Source organism: Buteo buteo, chromosome 23, assembly GCF_964188355.1.
Source record: "Buteo buteo chromosome 23, bButBut1.hap1.1, whole genome shotgun sequence".
NCBI classification, from domain to species: Eukaryota; Metazoa; Chordata; class Aves; order Accipitriformes; family Accipitridae; genus Buteo; species Buteo buteo.
Window position 1 is genome coordinate 21132698 of NC_134193.1, and position 19010 is coordinate 21151707.

Sequence of the window (19010 nt, forward strand, 5' to 3'; positions counted from 1 at the left end):
GTGTGTAGGAAAAGGTTAAAAAACTATTCTTATCTAAAAGGAGACTTTGGGTAGATTATTTAAAATATGTTCACCTCACTTGTACATGGTTGGGGAAGGCAGTTTGCGGGGGGGGGGGGGTTCCTTTTTTTTCTTAAGGTGGAGGGGGAAGTTCTGGAAACTGACTTAATAAATCAACAAACTACATTTATGTATACATTTAATGTACACCTAGTCTATGTGAAAGTAAATATCCCAGAAAATAATATGAATATAAAAACTGAAACAAAATTGATTTAAGTGTAAAGGTAACAAATGTCATCTTAAGTAGGGGTAGGAATGCACAAAGAACTGCAGTTTCTTTTTAACTCTTCCAGTGGTCAGGTTAATACAGTAACATGGGAACTCGTAGCCTTTAAAACACAGCACAAACATTTTCTGGTTGCCTTCTAGTTACTTGTTGTTACTACATATTCCAATAGGCGAACATCTTAAGATGAAGAAAGGTGGTTTTGTTTGTTTTGTAAATAAGTGTGGTTTCTTAACTATCTTAAATTTGTTTTGCATTTCTGCAGGTCAGATAGCAACAAATGAAGCACTGAAGAGAGATTTAGAAAGTATTATCATTGGATTACAGGAATACCTGGAAAGTGTTAAGTGTCAGGCGAAACAGGCCAATGATGCATGTAAGGAGTTGCAGAAAGACAAAGAATCTTTGCTACAAAGATTGGCAGATCTAGAGGAGGAAAGAAACAACCTGGAAATAGTTGCCATGGATGCAGAAAATATGAGAAAAGTAAGGCTTAATACTATGTTTCTTCGCAAATTCAGATACCTAAGAATAAACTTAAAAAAAAACAAAAAAAAAAACAAAAAAAAAAACAAAAAAAAACAAAAACAAAACAAAACCCAAAAAACAAACACAACCCAAAAAACCCAACAAAACCAAAACCCAAATGGCCAAATTGGGAATAGCAAAGCACAGTTACTTGGATAAAGTAATTTTTTGATGTGGTAACTTCAATTTGATGTTCCAGTGCATATTAAGAACAGAATTTGGCCTTTAAAACCAGTTGCAAGAGACGTACAGTAAATCTGTACTTTATGGAAGATGTCTCAGAAATGCAGGCTTTGCCTTTCAGATGTTACTAAAAATGGATTTGCAGTTGATATCATAGTGCATTGCATTAGCGAAAACTGTCTGGACACTAGCTGAGGACATGTGTGTTATTAGCTTGCATCTGTCCAATCAGCCAATTTCTTAGAGAGCTGTCTTAGTATCCTAATAAGTTTTATGTAAACCTTAATACCAGTGACAAATGTGTACCGCTTTAAGCTACACCTTTCTAACTTAAGTGTAGATTTTTGTACAGTCTGTCACAATAGCATCTTTGACCTGACCTTTGTAGTAGTGCCACCTAGCTTTAAGTTGTAATGTTTAGTGATTAGTGTCTCTATTTTGACCTACCTGTGTCACACTGATGGCGAGTTTCAGAGTAGCAGAGGAAGAGAGGCAATGTACTCTTAAGAGATCCTGTCTCTCCTGTGTACATATTTCTAAAATGAATGTAAAATTCCAGGAAATTAAAATGCTAGAAGGCGCACTCCAAGAGCAGCGAGAAATAAATGAATCGCTTAGAGATGCACAAGGGGACATCAGTGTCTATGAGGCTGAACTGGAAGCCCAGCTAAGAGACAGAGACACTGAAGCCAATCAGCATAAAGAAGAATTGGAAAGACTGAAACAACTTAGCCAGGTAAGAACAGAGCTCTTGCACTACCAAAGGGATAATCTAACCCTGGACAAGGGATGACCAAACTTTCTTCCGTACCACGTCTCCAACACTGACTTGCAAATAATTGTTGGTTTAGGTGTGCCCCCAAATGGAAGGTGGCATCAGTTTGCTAGGATTTGTAACTCTGCGTTGAAGCAAGGTACAGATCATTTGGGGGCCTTGTAGAGAATATTGACCATATTTAAAAGGAGAATCTGCATCTTATAGGAAAGAGATAAATGTGCACACATCAAAGAAATTACACTAAAGCAGTCCTGTGAAAAGTAGCAGGGGAAAGACGAAGTTTGCCTTTGCTCTTTGTAGTAGAAATGGAGTTTTATAGCAAATATTTATTTTTATTTTGTAATATATTATAAAGAAGTAGCTTTCTGTTGGGGAAGCACAATATATGCTTTAATTTGTACAATCCCATTTATCTTACCATTGGGGATCCTCATTTGGATTCATGTGTGATCATGATGTACAGTCCTATCTTGGTTCAGTTTCCATTCATCAGAAATCAACATGGTGAGGTTTTTTTTGCAAGATGTATTCCAACTGCACATTCCAGATTGCAGGCAGAAATGAAAATGCAAAACAGTAAAGTGTGGTGTTCTGTCCCCAACCCTTCCAAGTCTTTTAGTTTTGATGTTTCAGGAAAAACTTGAAAGGTCTCTGTAGAACACCGATAAAACATAAACCTCTCGGTTACCTGGTGGGTAGGACGTGCTCATGCTAGGTCTAGATTAGAATTTACAGTGCAAGTCATGATGATGATGTTTTAGGAAGTACACCTGTTATGTATATCTGGTGATGGGTTGATTTGGGATGGTTGGGGTTGTTCTGTTGGGTTTTTTTAGGAGATGTTGTCATATTGTTACCATTTTAAGGAACACAGCTGCTGTGTGTTTGGGTGACAGGTTGGGATTGGGGATATTAATCTGAAGGTTTTCTGTGTTTGTAGATGGAACTGTCAGCCCTGCAAGCTGAACTTGAAAAAGAACGGCAAGCATTAGAGAATGCTCTGACCAAAGCACAACTAGCAGAAGAGAAGGAACAACAAAATTATAAGCTCCTTTCTCAGTTCAGACAATTGCAGGTGAAGTATTTCTTGCCTTTAAAATGTTACCTGATACACAGTATGTTTCCCCACTTCCTCAAGCGGAAAGTGGTGAGAATTTTAAAGGATTCTGTATGATCTTGTTTTGAAGTTCAGTAGTATTTATGACTCTTTCTGACTTTAATTTTCTTATGCAGAGACCCTACACCACAGTCTTTTTTTTCTGTCTGTTTTAGGTATTTAGATTGACCTTTAAAATAATTTCAGAGCTGCTCAGTTATATTGCAGAGGGATTGATAAATTGTTATATGTATACCTTCATTTCCCACAAGCTTCATCCAGTACGTGTCAGTAAGAAGACTATTTGGATGCAGAAGAAAAAACTGATCCAATACCTAAACCAGAATTTATTGCCTCTGTTTAAAGCTGTGATCCTGAGGAATCTTACTTAATTGCCACAAAACAGTAATGGTGTCCAAGTACGACAGGCAACAGAGCTTGTGATACTTGAAGTGACAGGCATTTCATAAACTGCATAGGTGTACAGAAATATCTCTACTTTAATACAGTGTCACAGATCAGTGCCTCATCTTAATTGAGATTAGAAACTCAGTGTTCCTCTTCCTAAAGCTGCTGAAAGGTTCAGTCAACAGGATTTCTCTAGGCAAGAGTAATATACTGGGTTCAAGATCTTCAAAATATGGCTGGCAAAGGACACCCACCCCATCCCCACCCCACCCCTTCCCCCCCCCAAGTGCTGGGTGATAGCAGTTTCCCTCAGTGTGGGAAGGCTGGATTCAGTCCTTCTTTGTATCTGTCAGATCCCTTTTTCCCATCTCACATACTCCTCGGAGGATACGATGACCACTAGAATAGAATAGTTCATTTGGAAGGGACCTACAACAAATATCTAGTCCAACTGTCTGACTGCTTCAGGAAGAACTTATAAAGGATCCTCACCAGACATTAGCATTGTCATTTTTGCTGAAGCTTGCTGATGTGCAGAGAAGAGTTCAAGACCTATGGGGCCAGGACAAGAGTAACTCTTTGGTCTAGTGGCTGGGACAGCGTCTGCAATTTTTCCATCTTCTATTATGGATAGATAGTGGGATGGGCTACTCTATGTCACTGGGCTTTACTTACATAAAGACAGTACTTCCTTAGTTTAAAGAAAGGATAAGATCATTTTTTAACTGGCATTCAAATACTTTCAACGTAACAGAAACTGAAAGGCAAAGATTGGGGTGTTTTGTGGTTGATAGTGGTTCAGGCCACACTGATAAAAATGTTTGGACACTTATTTAAAAAAAACAGAAAAAAACCAAACAAAAAAACCCCAACCCAACAAAAACTGAACAACAAGAAAAACCCTAAAACAGATCTAGGTATTAAAAATTGTAGCTTTTATTGTTTGTGCATGTTTGCTTATGGTTGTGTGGGGGGTTTTTTGTCTGTCTTTTTTTAGGGAGACAATAATCTACTGAAACAACAGCTTAAAGATCTTCAGAATCAGCTAAACTATGCAGTTGGTAGCTTAATTCATCCAGAGGAGGTCTTAGCTTGTATAAATGAACTCAAGCAAAACCTTCAGACAGGAGCTGGAGAAATTAAGTGAGTAAAGTAAAAGTACAAACAGTGTTACATTTGTGCATGTGAAAGTGGTAAGTACATGAGAGCAACAAGGTACATGTGCTGCATCCTACTGAGTGCCACCTGGGACAGGTCAGACATAAACTTGAGCATCCTGTGGTTGTTAAGAGAACATTACCCAAGCTCAGTAATTATATTACTGAGGGAAATATGCAGTCCTCTTGGGTTTCACTGCAAGGGAAAGAGCAAACTTTTTCCCCCTCTTTAACCCTAGCAACAAAGAATGGTAATAAACAAAGACAGAAGGGTATAAATAGAGCCAGGGTGGAGGTCTGTCTGTACTGTCTAACGTGTTCAGTGCTGCACCTGAGTACATTTACATTGCATGTTTTAAACTTGTACTATTGTATTAGGCTTCATTATTTCAGTATCTGGTATCACAATTTAAAATCAATATTTTTCTGTCTTGGAACCTGGATTGTTTCTCTTTCAGGTGTCAGAATTCAGCTGATGTTTTAGGGAAAAGCCTTGCAAATCTACAGAAAGAATTTAATGACATCCTTGCTGATGCTCAGAGGGAAAAAGAGAAAGCATGGGCTAGACAGAGACAATTGCAGGAAGAAATGGTATCCCAGCAGGAAAAACTGGAAGAGGTACAGGAGAAATATAGACAGGCATGTATCAAAACAACAAAAGCAAGAGTAAGACAATTCCAGCTTAGTCTAAAAAACGTAACTTGCAGCTGAAGGATCAAGTTTCAGTAGAGATATAGCTTTGCTACCCTCCATCTTCCAGAAGAGTATAATTTTACTAAAGGTAGACAAATTGAATACATTTGCTTGTCAGAAACACATTGACGACTTGCATCAGAGCATGCTGCTGTTACTTGTGATTAGAACGGGAATACTAACCATTATTAGAGCTTGATTTTCCTTTTGTGCACAAATGTATGTCATGTAGTAATTGTCATGATAAAAAAACTGTATAAGCAGGTAAAAGCTTGTGAAGAGGAAAAACAAATAATTGACCACTTCTGTGCTGTGTATACTGTGAAATTCTGGTTAAAGTAGTGAAATACATCAGCCATTCTTGCTTTCTTTTGATAAGTGTTAAATTGGATATTTGACAGGACACATGCTCCTTTGCAGCCTTTTGTTGGCTTTTATTATATAAAGCTTGCAAAAAATATTGCTTGTAGGAGAAGGATTTAATGTGCATTAAAACTTCTGCAAGCAATCTCTCATTTTAGCTGTATGACAAGGAGAGACCCACTCTTTGGTGTTCATGTTGGAGTCTGAATTATTTATTTATTTTTTAATTATTATTAATAATCCTCATGATTTTTGCCTGATTATTTGGTGAATTAGAATTTAGACTCAATGATACGTCTCAGAAGCAAAAAATAGTTTAATTACAGGTAGGAAAATATAACCACTAACCTCCTCGAAAGATCACTACACATACCACTACCAAAATAACTTGGGCACTTTTAAAATCTAATAGTTACAGTGGCAAAGCAGTTATTCTTCCTTTCTCTTCTGGTACAAAGTATGCTGGTAACTGCACTTCCCAAAAGTTGTTTCTTTAAATCACTAAAATAGGGTGGCTTTTGCTTGAAAACAAAAATATATTTCTGGCTACTCATTTTAACTTATTTCACTTATAGGTTAAAGCTGAAAACAGGCAGAATAAGAACAAGGTCCATCAGTTAGAGAATGAAATTCAACGTTTACATGAAAAAATAAAGAGCATGGAAGAAATTCAGGGCCTTGCTGATCAACAGCTCCAAGAGGCAGATGAAGAGAAAGACACTATTCTTGCACAACTGGAAGATTTAGAGAAAAGGGTAGGAATGAGTAAGGACAAGTCCATGTGCTATGTGTGCTCACAAAAAGAAGATTCAAAAACTTCTGAATTATTTTGCTTTCTAAGATAGATCAAATACAGGAAGGAACACAGAGGTTATATTCAACATCCTTCTTTTCCTTAAATTTTATTGGTTGTCCTTGCTTTAGTGTTTTTTTCTGTTACTGTTATGTCTGTGCATACAATACAAAATGGGATATGTATGGGGAAAAAAGTCGTACCAACAGAAAGCCTTTTTTCCATGCTGTTTTTTACTTAAAATTTATAAAGCCTATTATTTTCCTGGTTTCAGAAAAAAATAGAAGATGCCAGGGCACAAATGCAATTTGTCAGTCTAGATAAAGAACTGAAGGAATTAAAGAGAGCAATCATCACTTCAGATAAAATGGCAGCCACAGAACTCTCCATTGCTAAACATCAGCTAAAGGCTCTTTGTGGGACTGTTCTCAGAATTAATCAGGAGCGAGCTGAGGTAAATCAACATTGAGAATTAATTGCTTGCATATAAGTAGTGCTTTCTAATGCCATCATAATGGGAGCAGTCCTGGTGTTGTCTTTTAAATTCAGCTTCAAAGCTTTTATTCTGAATTGTCCTGCTGCACAGGAGCTCTTGCTTCAGACAGTGTCTCATCTTGAAATATAGTAGATAAATGCTTGCTGTGTGTTAGAAGGTGAGGGAGGGGCAAGTTTAATCTCTTATTAACTGAAAGTCAGACAATAGATAATACATTGTTACGTAAGATAGAAAAGAAGGGACTATGGAACTTTGTTCTTACACTTTGAGTTTTTAAAATTGGGAACCATTTTTGGCTACATATTAACATCTCCTCTGTAGAAATACTGTAAAGTTAAAGGAGAGACATTATTTTACATAAACCTTGCAGTTTCTGGAATTCCAGAACAGACAAGTGCAGATGTTTTGTACTAGTCAGCTTTTCACAAAGCTGCATGAGACAGCCGCAAGCTTGTGAAGTATTCTTGCAAACTAAAGCTCAAACTAAAATTTCAATTTCAGGAAATTGAGGAAGCTGAAGAGTTCTGTGCTGAGGCAGCTCGTGCAGCCCGGGATCTTGCCAGAGCAGAAGCAGAAATAGAATTGTTACAACAGCTCCTCAAAGAGAAGGAAGAACAGGTGGGTTGCAGTGATGTTTGCTCTATGTTATATCAGGACGATAAAATACTTAGATATAGTTGTTCAGTGAGTTTCTGAAAATGCCATATTTAGAGGTGTCTGCCCTGCCCTTTTTCCTCAAGTTTTCCCAATTCACAATGTTCTTCCCTCCCGATATCTGCCAAAGAACAAAATTAAAACCTCACTGGCTCAAGTAGCTGACTTTTAAGTAAAACTATCACCTGTTCACTTAAGTGCCTTTACATGACTATGTCTGTAAGCCTTGGTCTTATGAGGGGATGGGAAGAACAATTTTGTTGTATCCAAGTAGTACACACATTTTCCTGATTGAGCATTTTTGTACGGATGGATGAGCAGGCTTGAAAAAGTTTTAGCACAATCTAATTTAAACTGAAGTGCTTTGCTTTGATTTAAACTTATATTTTAAATAGTTTCAGCATGAAATGGAGAAAGCTGGCGAGAAGACTGTTGCATCAAGCTCTCAGAAGTTTGAAATTGATAAATTAAAGGAAGCTATGGAGCAACAAAAGGCAGAAATTGACCGTTTAAGGTGGTTGTTGGATAACATTGGGACAGGTAACTTATCTTTTCTCTCCATTTCTTCTGGATAAGCATGGATGCGGAAGACTTTACTTTCTTCTCCATATTTCTCGCTGTTTGATCTGAGAAGCTGTTCAGAGCTCTGGAAGTTTATTCTAGGGGAATAAACTGTTCAGGATATCTTCCTGTGCAGTTCTTATACAGGATACATTCAGTCCTTAAATCAACGTGCTTCAGTGGATTCTCTATATCTATGTATATGAAGCAAAAAGCAAGACAACGTGCAGTTATGTGAAATGTATGGGTCTTTGCTTCTTCAAATATGAAGAATGGAGGATATGGATGGTTAAGTATCAGCAGTGACACTAGCACTTCTAGGTTTCTACCTTTGCCAGTTGCCATGCCATGTGACCTTTGGAAATGTAGTTAAGTTTTTCCTCAATTTGAAAATCAGAATGATAGTGTGTTAGTTTTCATTGGTTTGTATTAACAACACTTTTACAACTATTTAGAAAACACTAGTTGTGCTATGCGTTCAGTTTGTACTGCTGTAGAACACTGTCAAAGATCTATATATAAGGAAAAATGAGCATCAGTTACCTGTATATGAACTTGCATTTCTACAATCTTAACACGACAAACTTGCAAGGACCAGTGTATGTCTACATCATGATATAATGTTTAGTTTGTTTCCCCCGGCAATTCATTTTTTTAATATTGTTTCAGGTTAACAGGATAACAATGAGGGAAAAGCTGAATGCAGTATTTATGACTTAATTCTCTGCCTTATATACACCTGTAAAACTGTGATTAATTTGCAGGTAACAAAGATGAAATTGGCAACTTACAAGATGAAATTGCAGCACTCAAAAATGTGCTTTCATACCAGAATGATTACATTACCAGTATAGCGGATCCATGGAAAAGAAGGGGATACTGGTATTACATGCCATCGTCACAGGTCAGATAAAAAGATCCTATTATGTGGAAAGCCATTTGATATGGGAAAGTCCATTATAAACTTTCTAGGTCTGGGAGAGACTTAAGAAAAAATATTGGCTGGCATATAAGAGAAATACTGAAACAAGACATAGACAAACGTTCCCTGATAAAGCCTATTACTCCGTAGTGATAGGAATCTAGTCTACGTAAAATTTGGAGACAATTATTCAAAATGCAGTACTGTAAATTCATTTAGGTAAAGGTTAAAAGGGGACATTACAGACAAACATTTCTTGCAAAACAGCATTTGTCTGAATTTAAGAGAAATACTGTTAAAACAGATGTAGTGCTTGCTTTTAAAAGCAGCATGATGTTTGGAAGTGAGAGAAAGCAGAGTATGTATAGCCTGTTTTTGAAAAATCAGTGCTTTAGAATGTCTACAACAAATAATTTATTTTACGTGATTTGTTATTTCTAGATTAACACATACTGGTTTGTTTTGGTTTTGTTTTTTTAGGCTTCAACTCCTGCTTCCCGTAGCACAAAAGATTCTGGAGTTTGTTTACTGTGTTCTGGCACGTCCCAACCCAGAAGAGGGTGTGGTCAGGACAGACAGAGCAGGAAGGAAGACTTGCCCAGTCAGGGAGGATGTTGGGTTTATTCACCAGTCAGAACTAGGTTGTGCAAAACAGAGTCTGGTAAAGGTAAGTCAGTCTCATGGTCTCAGAATGTTTAGGACCATACTAAAGATGGACTTGCTTAGAGTTCACAGTGATTTTTTTTCGATGTGCACAAGCGAATTATAAATGTTTATTACTGTTGAACTCATAATTTGGTTTAAGTAGCATTTATTACACTTTTGTACCTTACACAGAAATTAAAATATGCATTTGAAGAGTATCTTTTACTGAAAAAGTGATTAAAAATAACCTTTTGTTTTGGTTTGGTTTTTTTTGATAAAGATGGAAGAGCGAAAGACGATAGTGAAGGAAATGAAGAAACTCGTGTTCCCAAAGACCTGCCCTTTGTACCACCACCTGGTACAGTTATTTACACAGTCCTTCCAGATGGTGCCCCTGTACCTCAGGGAACTGTGGTTTATGGTCCTCCTCCTGCAGCAGCAAGTGGAGATTCAATTGCTCCTGGATCTGTTATCTATGGCCCACCTCCTGTGGGAGCCCAGGTTGTTTATGGCCCTCTTCCTCCAAACTTCACCGTCCCACTCATTCCTGTTGGAGTGCTTCACTGCAATGTGCCTGAACATCATGATTTGGTAAGATACAGAGCTGTGAGCTGCAGGTTTAACCATAGCCAACTGACTTATGAATGGATTAGGAAGATCTTTTGACCTATGCTTTCTCAAAAAAAATGCAAAAAACCAAAACCTCATTTTCACAGATTAGATTGGTCTAGGTTTTCAAAAAAATAACAAAGTCCTTGCTAGAAAGGTTCTGGACCTGAGAGAGCTTGCTGATAAGAATGTTCTACCTTCAGTGCTAGTAGTCTGGTCTTTGCTATCTGTAGCTGCTCCTGTGTCTCAGGAGGACTGAAGTAGAAAATAGGTCTTGGATTTTGTTGTTCTATTTCCTGTATGTAGGAGAGTGAAGTCTCAAGGCTAGAAGACACCGTGTATTATTTAAAGTCTCGGAAATACAAAGATAAATGGTCAGAGGCAGCTGAGCATAAATGTAAAAAAGAGGTGGAAAAATTGCGTCAAAATGTTGAAGAACTTCTGCATGAAAGAGAGGAGTTGGAACATGAAGTAGCAGAGCTACGACGAGCAGCTCAAAAACATAACAAACACAAGTAAGAATATTGCACTAGAATGCCTTTGAAGTAAGCGTGTGGAAATACCTAAATATTTTTCTAATAAAAATCAATTTGGACTCGTTTACAATTAATGTAAATGGACTAGAACTTCAGGAGGCTCCGGGCCTCTGGCATTTTGTATTTTAATTCCCTGTCTTTCTTCCTGACCTTTTAGGGACTTTATTCAAGGGTATACTGACAACCTTATGGTGGATTTGCAGTTAGAAGAGTCTCTTAAACATCATGAAGATATTGCAGATGAAATTGAATGTATAGAGAAGACTCTTCTGAAACGACGAGCCGAGCTTAGAGAGGCAGATAGGCTACTTTCAGAAGCTGAAGTGGAACTTGAGAGCACACGGGGGAAAGTAAGTAAAGCTGTAACTGTTAAGTGCAGAAGGATTTGCATGTTGCATTAAGACAGTTTTAAGCAGAGGATTTTTGTTTGTCTAAGCAGTTCATTTTCACTTTGATAACCTGAAGCCTCTTAAAATGCTTCTATATGAAAATAGAAGTCGTGGGAAACCTGTGCTAAAAGAAAATGTTTCAGTCCTTGCCAAAGAGGAGGAAGCTTTTATGCTCTGGACAAGAGAGGGGAAAAAGTTCTACTTCATGGTACAGAGAGGGAGAAAGCTCAGGTGGAATACTCAAGCCAGGAGGAGGTCATCTTTAGACAGCTAACCTGCAGGTTTGGGATGTGGAAAGCATAAGATGGGAATGTATTGTCTCAGTAATCTTCAATTTTTGCTCTAGACTAAAGAGACTATTCAAAAGTACAATCATGCCAAACAGCATTTGTCCCGTACTGAAACTGAGGGAAAGGAGCTAGAGCGAAGGGCTCGGGAAATGGCCATTAAACTTGTGAAAGCAGATCAGCAGTTAAGGTACACTTTTTTTTGTGAATTTTTATCAAATGGGGATGAGGAGAAAAACAAGATTCTTTCAGATATCAAGATAGTGCTTTTGGAGGGGGAGAGCTGTTAAAATGTTAATATGAAAAGGCATAAATGCTTCTTCAGGTTATTACAGGCAGATACAAGGGACGTAGAACAGCATAAGAGGGAACAAGAAAGTGTTTTGAAGGAAATCAACAAGATGGTGGCTGCAAGAGACTCTGAGTTCCAGTCATTAAACGAGAAGATAGAAATGCTAACTGAAAGGTAAGTATTTTTAATTTACCATAGAGTGTATTAGATAAAATAAAGACATCCTCCTCCAGTAAGTTACTGCCTAAGGTATTCTTGTTTTTTCTGAGTCATGTTTTTATCCTCATTGTCAGTCTTCAGAAGCTTCAAGGAGATATTCAAGTTGCAGAAGGTAATGAAGAACATCACCTCCAAATCCTTAGAGAAGCAGAAAGCCTTCTTCAAGGCAAGAAAACTGAACTGGAAAGACTGAAAGATCAGGTAAGGCTTATCTTATTAACTCTGGATGATCCGTTTTGTTGGTTTTGATGTAACTGAAAGCTGAGAAGAGTCTTAAGTTCTGAACTGCCTTGTCTGCAGAATTTAGTTCTTAAGTTTATTTTAATATCAGTGGTTTGAATTGTCCTTGGTTTGTCTCATGATAAGTATGATCCCAATCTCACTGGCGTTTCTGCATAACAAATGTTACTGCAGAGTTCTCTATGACAGTCCTTATTGCATTTCAGAATAAGAAACTTAACTCTCTGAGGTACAGGACTGCACAGCCCAGAGCAGAACTTAGTCTTTAGTATTGGCTTTATTATACAGGCTTAGCAAATGAAGCTTATTGCTCTGATGGGATCCTTACACGTTATGCAATTCAACTAAGTCTTTGGCAGGGAACAGTGTACTGCACTTGTTCTTGCGCATGTGTGTAGCTACAAAAATAAAAAAGCCTTCAGATGCTTCTTCTGTTAAACTTCTACATTGTAGATTACTGCTCAGCAACAAGAGCTTTTGTTTCTGGAGCAACAGTTAAATCAAAGAAAAGAAGAGCTCCGTGTCCTTCAAGACTGTATTTCTCAAAAGAAAGGTGACCTCAAAGAAGCTCTTCGAGGTGGAGAGGCTGAAGCAAATGAGAAACTGCGCCAAATAAGAGTAACTTTTCCAAATGAGTTTTCAATTCATTGTATCTCTGAAGAACAGTAAAAAGAACAGAAGTATCAAAAACTTCCCATAAAGTTTCCACAAAAACAGTTTTGCTCTCTACGACCTCCTAAAACTCATGGAAAAATAGAACAAGCAAGTTTACAGTTTTGTGTGACTATGAGCTTGGTCCAGATGCACAAATAAGAAGTAGAACTCCCGAGGTCCAGTAATACTAACAGAATTGGTCCCTTGAGAACTAAATTATATTAAATAGAAGTCTCTGAATGACTTACTGTTGCTGAGACAAGCAGCTGCTAAAGCAAATCAGGCTGATCAGTGTGTGTAAAACACAAAGCTGGCCTAAGTCAGCTGCCTGTCTCCATCCCCATTTACTTAGAAAGGATTCTATACTTCCTTTCTTCCTGAAATAAAAACAAAGTATCAAGGTTAGTTACATTTTGTGGGGGCTTTTTGTCTGACTTTCTGTTTTAAGGCTTACCTGTTGTTCGCTTGAATGACAGTGTTATGGTCAGAGTTGTAGATCAGAATCTTTGCAAGATTACTACTATAAATTGGCAACAAGCAAGACAAACAATTGACAACAAGCAACCTAAATATTACGTATTTCTTGTTTGTTTACATCATTAACTGTAACTATGAACTCTGGAATTAAATTGACCAGAATATTGTTGACAGACTTATTTAATTTTATAAATATTTAGAACTTCTATTTAAAGGAAAACTTTATTTAAAATAGCAAATAATGTCATTCCTTGTAACACTGGTGTATTTCCACAGGAAATAAAACTACTTCTGGAAGAGCTTAATGTTGAGAGGAAAGAACTGGATGTCCAGATTAATGAGAAAAGAACACAGCTTTTGTTCATAAAGAAGGATATTGGAAAAGAGGAAGAAAACCTTCAAGGAATACTTGGGCAAATTACCAGGCATAAGATAGGTGTGTCTTTGGCTTTACTCGATACTATTTTGTGCAGATTGGAAATAAATAACTCTGAGCTCTTAGTTGTACATTGCTGCAGTCTTCTGTTCCTCACTCCTTTAAAAAAATTGGGAATGACTGCAGAGAAAGAGTTCGCTGTAATTCTTGTAGTTTATACAGAGCTGACAGATACCCTTTGCTTAATTTGAGGCAATGCTTTATGCTGCTTTGTATTTGCGATGGGAGTTTTTCATGCCAGACAGAAATGTGAACAAATCTGTTGTCAGGACTGATCAGTTAAGTTCACACTTGAGCAAGTCCTTGTGGTTAGGTAACTTGTGGTTAGGAGACATTAGCTAATTGTGCCACATTTGTAGAAGAAGAATTAAACATGGGGATGTGCAGGGAAGTGGAGGAATCTCTTTCCAAGGAGTTACATCCCTCAGATTGTGGTAAGTATAAGCAGCAGCAGTTTGCAACTTTTGTACTTTTTCTGAAATACTTTGTTTATTGGTCAGATACTCTGTCCCAGAATAACTCCCTAGGGGGCAGGAAGAGCAGGAGACCTAGGGACCAGCAGCTTGCTCGTAGAACAGCATAATACCTGGTGGGTCTGACACAGCAATTGAAAACATGAAGAGTTTTTACAGGGATGATATCAGGATAGTGTCTCTTAATTTTTCCTTGGTGCCTTTTTCTGCAAATAGAATGCATTTAATGTGCTATTTCTTTCACCTTGCTAGAACTGAAACATGTTCTGGAAATGCTGGAGCTTGAGAATAATGAACTTCAAGTTTTGAAACTACAACATGACCAAAAGGTCGACGAGCTCGAAAAAACTCAGGTTACAATTCTAGAAGTAAGTATTTCTTCTGTAGCTAATACAGTAACTGGAAGAAGAGATCTGCATATTCTGTAGTTCTGTGAAGATCTGGGTAACAGAGTCCCTACACTTTTAAATCAAATCAGTTTCTAGTCTGATTTCAGCTTATCACAGAAAAGTCTTAAGTCTACTTAGGCCCTTTAATGGGATTTTTTTGGTGGATATGAGGGAGAGAGGGCAAAAAGACAGAAGGCTCTTCTGTAGCTGTAGAACGATGAATACTGTTTTCTTAGCATTAGCTTCTGGAGTCTTTATATGGATTCTATCTGTGTCCTCACTTGCCAAGAGTAAGTATGGAAGACAGTTTACTAACTCAGCTGGATTATTTTCTCTACCATTAAAAAGGTATTTTAGCTCAGCTAGTGTCTTCTTTTCACAAACACAGACATTCAACTTTGCTACCAGTGGGCAGAGAGACCAACAGCATCACTTTGGCAGTCTCATAGTAGTTACAGGATTGTTAGGTCAGAGTCCAGGATAGCCCTCCTTTAGTCAGTTGTGCAATTCCATAAAATCTAAAATGTCTTTGCTAAGGGAGCATTTATAAGCATATATAAACAGATAGTACCTGCTGCTTACTTTTAAAAGACTACCTCTTTGCACTCTTTCTGTGAAGGACAGGGAAAAGAAGGGACTAGTTGATATGTGTGGTACCTTTCTATTACCATGCTTAAAGTGGTCACCTTACTACATTACCTAAGCATCTTGCAGCTCTTAAAGTGGTCATTCTCTCAAAATCCCTGCAATGAAGGGATGTGCTGCTCTTATGGAGGGAGGAAAAATGGTGGTTGAACTATGATGAAACAAAGAATTGCACCCCTGTCTTCCAGTCCTTGTGCTCATATTCATCATAAACTTCATCATAAATGCACTCAAATTAATCTTGTGCTTTTAAACAGTTATCCCTGTTACAATGCAGTAGTTAGAGGGCACTCTAGCCTACATATGATCTCTGTGAATGAAAGGTTTTTAAACTGCTGCAGCTAAAGATGTTAATAACTTGTTCTGCTTCTTGACCACATAAATGTGTTGTTCATAATGCACTCTTGTAGGAGAAGTTAAAATTGGAGAATATTCAGAGATTATTTCAGTGTCAGCAAGGGGAAGTAGATTGGCAGGAACAACTACTTGAGAAAGACCGTCGGGAAAATGAACATCTGGTTTCTCAAATGCGCACTCTGCAAAATAATATTGAGTCTCTGAATAAAGAAAAGGAAAAGCTTGAAGACGACTGTCGCAGTTTGGAAAAGAAGTTGTCACAAACCAGAAGGTGAGGGGGAATATTTTTTCTGCAAAGGTCAGAAGTGATGGGAAGTGCCTTGAATGTCTGTTTATCATAACTAAAAATACAGCTATAACTTTGAGGTGCCCAATTATACAGAATATGCAGTGTCTTGTCCTCTGGAGGTTTTATTTTAAACATGTCTACAGCAGACTTACAGAAAATATTCAGCAGTGGAGCTGATGAACGCAACAGCATTTGTTATGTCATGGCAATACATGAGAAATGTTATGAAAAGCAAAACGTTAAGTCTTGGAACAGGACAGCTGTTTTGCTGTCACGACTACTAGGTAGCATCCCCTTGAGCTGAGAGAACTTTTATTGAAATGCAGCTGTTTAGTCCTCACCAAGTACTTCCAACAAACCAAGAATATGTATTCACATTTTGCAGAGACTTAACTGCTGCTGAAGATAGCAGCAGAACTGCATTGTCCAATGTAGAAAAAATGGAATTGGATGTTAAAAACCTGCAGCAGGAGGTAGATCTACTGAACAAACAAAAAAAATCACTGAATGGAGACATTATTGTTGTACAGAAGGATCTTCAAGGTAAAGATCAGTTTGGTTTTAAACTGTAATGTATTTTAAGAGAAATTGTGTTAAAAGACACACTATAATGGTAGTGTATGATACTAAATATCCAACATGCTCAAATATCTACAGGAGGAAAGTATTTAATGTGTTGAAAAGATGGAAATCTTAGAAACTGTTTTTCTATTGTTTATTCTTCATTTATGAAAAGCGCTAAATTTATTTGTATAGGTATTTCACATTGCTGACTGATAATCTCTGTGGCCAAATATCTTTCTAGAAAAAAAGGAAGAACTAGAAACACTGAAAGAAGAATTAAGTGACTCCAGGCAACAGCTTCAACTGGTAGAACAGGTTAGTTTTGGTGAAATATGTACTTACTTTCAGGTAGCGAGTAGATTGTTGCACAGAAATGAGGGGAGTCGTTTAGCACAACAGTTGACAGTCCATCACCTGTTTTTCATGTAGGCACCCTAGCTCAAAACCAGACCCTTGTAGAGCTAATAAACAATGGCTAGTTTATTGCCTTGTTCTTGCTGAGTTTGGAGAGATTTGGACTACAGTAGGTGCCTAACCAAATGAGATTTCTGGTTTGGGTTTTCTGTTTAAGTGGCAACTGTGATGACACTCTTAGTCAGATTGTTATTGCCAAATTGGAGTGTGTGGGTTTTTTTGGTTTTGGTTTTTTTTTGGTTTGGTGAGGGTTTGCAGGTTTTTTGTGGATTTGTTTGGTTTTGAATTTATCTTCTTTCTAGAAAACAATCCAGACCCTAGTTTATTGTTTTTTAGGAAGAAGATACTTAAAAAGCTAGAAGATGCTGTTTTGTTTTGGTTTTAATCTGGTTGTTCCTATTGTGTTAATTTACTCAGTGTCTGGTTTAAATGGAAGGTAATCTTCAGTGCAATTAGGGGTGATCAGTGATGTTCTTTCAAATGCAAGCCTTTTAGCCAGAGAGCTGCTACTCTTACCAGCTAATTATGCCACTTGATTTTATGTTTCATATTACAGGATTTGAAAAATAATGCAAGGCATCAGGATGAGTTGCTTAGAGAGCAGGCAACTCTGAAAGAAGATATCCTAGAGTATTTCAGGAAACGTAAGGATTGCCAAGAGAGACAGAAAAAGAGGGAGAACCAATTGCAGCAGCTCCAGAAAGAGATTGAAGAGAAAGAAACAGAACTAGCCAAACAAGAAGCGGTAACGACCCTGCCGACTTCCCTCACTTTCTCCTGACCTCTAAAAATAATGCAGGCCAGAAAGTTCTGGGTGCAAGTTTACAAGTAACATACCAGTGCTCTAAACGAAACATGAAGCCTTATTTTTAGAGGAATAGCAGTAAACAAAAAGCTTCAACATTCAGTTATATTTTAGTGAAAACTAGTGTGTCACAACAAAGGACTGTGTCTTCCTTCTTGGCAGGGTCATCTTAGATGGAACTGATAAGAAAACTGCTGTAAAATCAATACTGGACCACTGAGTGCAAGCTTTTGTTCTTCTCTTCTGTGGTATTTCTGTGCAAAGCCCATCAGCTCTTCCTGAAAATTAGGGCTTAATTGTATATTTCTGTAGTAAAATCAACTTACATTGGCTGAGGAGTTTCAACAAATTGTTAACCAAAAGAAAAACTGAGGGAGCTGTACTGAAAATGAGAGGCAAGAAAAATTGATAAACTTTAGTCAGTAGGGAGTATTAGACTACAGTTCTTTCCAATTTATGCTGCTTTAATTTCTATAATGTCTTTTGGTCATGGTGTTTGTTCTAGATTGGTACTAGTTAAAGCCTAAAGTGGTTTTTTTTCGCAGATTCTTCATTGCCTCAAGCAAAATTCAGAGCACGAAGGAAAAAAACTGGAAGAACGTATTGCTAAAGTGAAAGATCAGAAAATCCTATTGGAAAAGGAACTAACAGATCAACAAAAGAAACTGGAGCAGGCAACAGCAAAAGTAAAGCTGGCAGAAGAAAACCTCAGGAAACTGGAAAAGGAGGAGTCCCGATGTGCAGCACTTGAAGAAACTGTCAGAAAAAGCAGTAAGATTTCAGTAATGAAACCAACAAATATTTCTGTTAATCTGGCTTGGTTCCTAATGCAGCACATGGATCAACTCTCAATCCTTAAATTGATGTGCTCAAAGAACTGAAATTCTAAAGCCAACTGTTGTTCTGTTCCTTCTTGCCTTGTGTCAGTGTTTTTACAGACCACTGCTCAGTAGATTAATGTGTTTGAAAAATATCTAATGTGTATGAAATATGCCAAGATACTTAAATTTCTGCTAATCAGGATTGTTTTTAAAAAATGTTAATTACAGAACATCATCTCTCAGAAAAAGAATTACAATTACAACAAAAAAATAGAGAAATACAGTCTCTTCAAAAAGAACTGGAAGTCTCCAAGGCTGAGCTAAACCATCTCCAAGATCAGATAACATCAGAGAGGAAGAAAGCTGAAAAACAAATCTTGACTCTGAAAGAAGCAATGAAAACACAAAGCATGCAGCTTGAAAGAAAAATGCACGTGAGTTCTGGCTGAGGGGAGAATGTTTGGGGATTTGGGTTATTTTTAAAAGCAAAATGGTCGAACACCCATTTTTATCATAGGAGGAACAAAGTAATGCATTAACTTTGTGAC

At 37.5% G+C, this 19010-nt stretch overlaps 1 protein-coding gene across 8 annotated transcripts in view; it reads left to right on the plus strand.

Annotated features, from left to right (window-relative positions):
• The window catches only part of CNTRL (centriolin), a 35819-nt gene that overhangs the window by 12693 nt on the left and 4116 nt on the right, over positions 1-19010 (plus strand). For 4 of the 8 annotated variants that reach the window (XM_075055434.1, XM_075055433.1, XM_075055436.1 and 1 more), the window contains 26 exons: positions 555-775; positions 1560-1736; positions 2719-2853; positions 4280-4425; positions 4898-5078; positions 6071-6250; positions 6563-6742; positions 7286-7402; positions 7834-7978; positions 8764-8903; positions 9402-9588; positions 9847-10157; positions 10482-10690; positions 10869-11061; positions 11447-11577; positions 11713-11853; positions 11973-12099; positions 12592-12756; positions 13546-13705; positions 14431-14546; positions 15623-15840; positions 16244-16401; positions 16664-16737; positions 17393-17581; positions 18187-18412; positions 18691-18896. In XM_075055434.1, coding sequence (XP_074911535.1) covers positions 555-775; positions 1560-1736; positions 2719-2853; positions 4280-4425; positions 4898-5078; positions 6071-6250; positions 6563-6742; positions 7286-7402; positions 7834-7978; positions 8764-8903; positions 9402-9588; positions 9847-10157; positions 10482-10690; positions 10869-11061; positions 11447-11577; positions 11713-11853; positions 11973-12099; positions 12592-12756; positions 13546-13705; positions 14431-14546; positions 15623-15840; positions 16244-16401; positions 16664-16737; positions 17393-17581; positions 18187-18412; positions 18691-18896 — 4433 coding nt within the window. Of the gene's footprint in view, positions 1-554; positions 776-1559; positions 1737-2718; positions 2854-4279; positions 4426-4897; positions 5079-6070; positions 6251-6562; positions 6743-7285; positions 7403-7833; positions 7979-8763; positions 8904-9401; positions 9589-9846; positions 10158-10481; positions 10691-10868; positions 11062-11446; positions 11578-11712; positions 11854-11972; positions 12100-12591; positions 12969-13545; positions 13706-14430; positions 14547-15622; positions 15841-16243; positions 16402-16614; positions 16738-17392; positions 17582-18186; positions 18424-18690; positions 18897-19010 lie in introns of those variants that run through there. The other 4 variants (XR_012654110.1, XM_075055435.1, XR_012654111.1 and 1 more) reach the window with 4 other exon arrangements.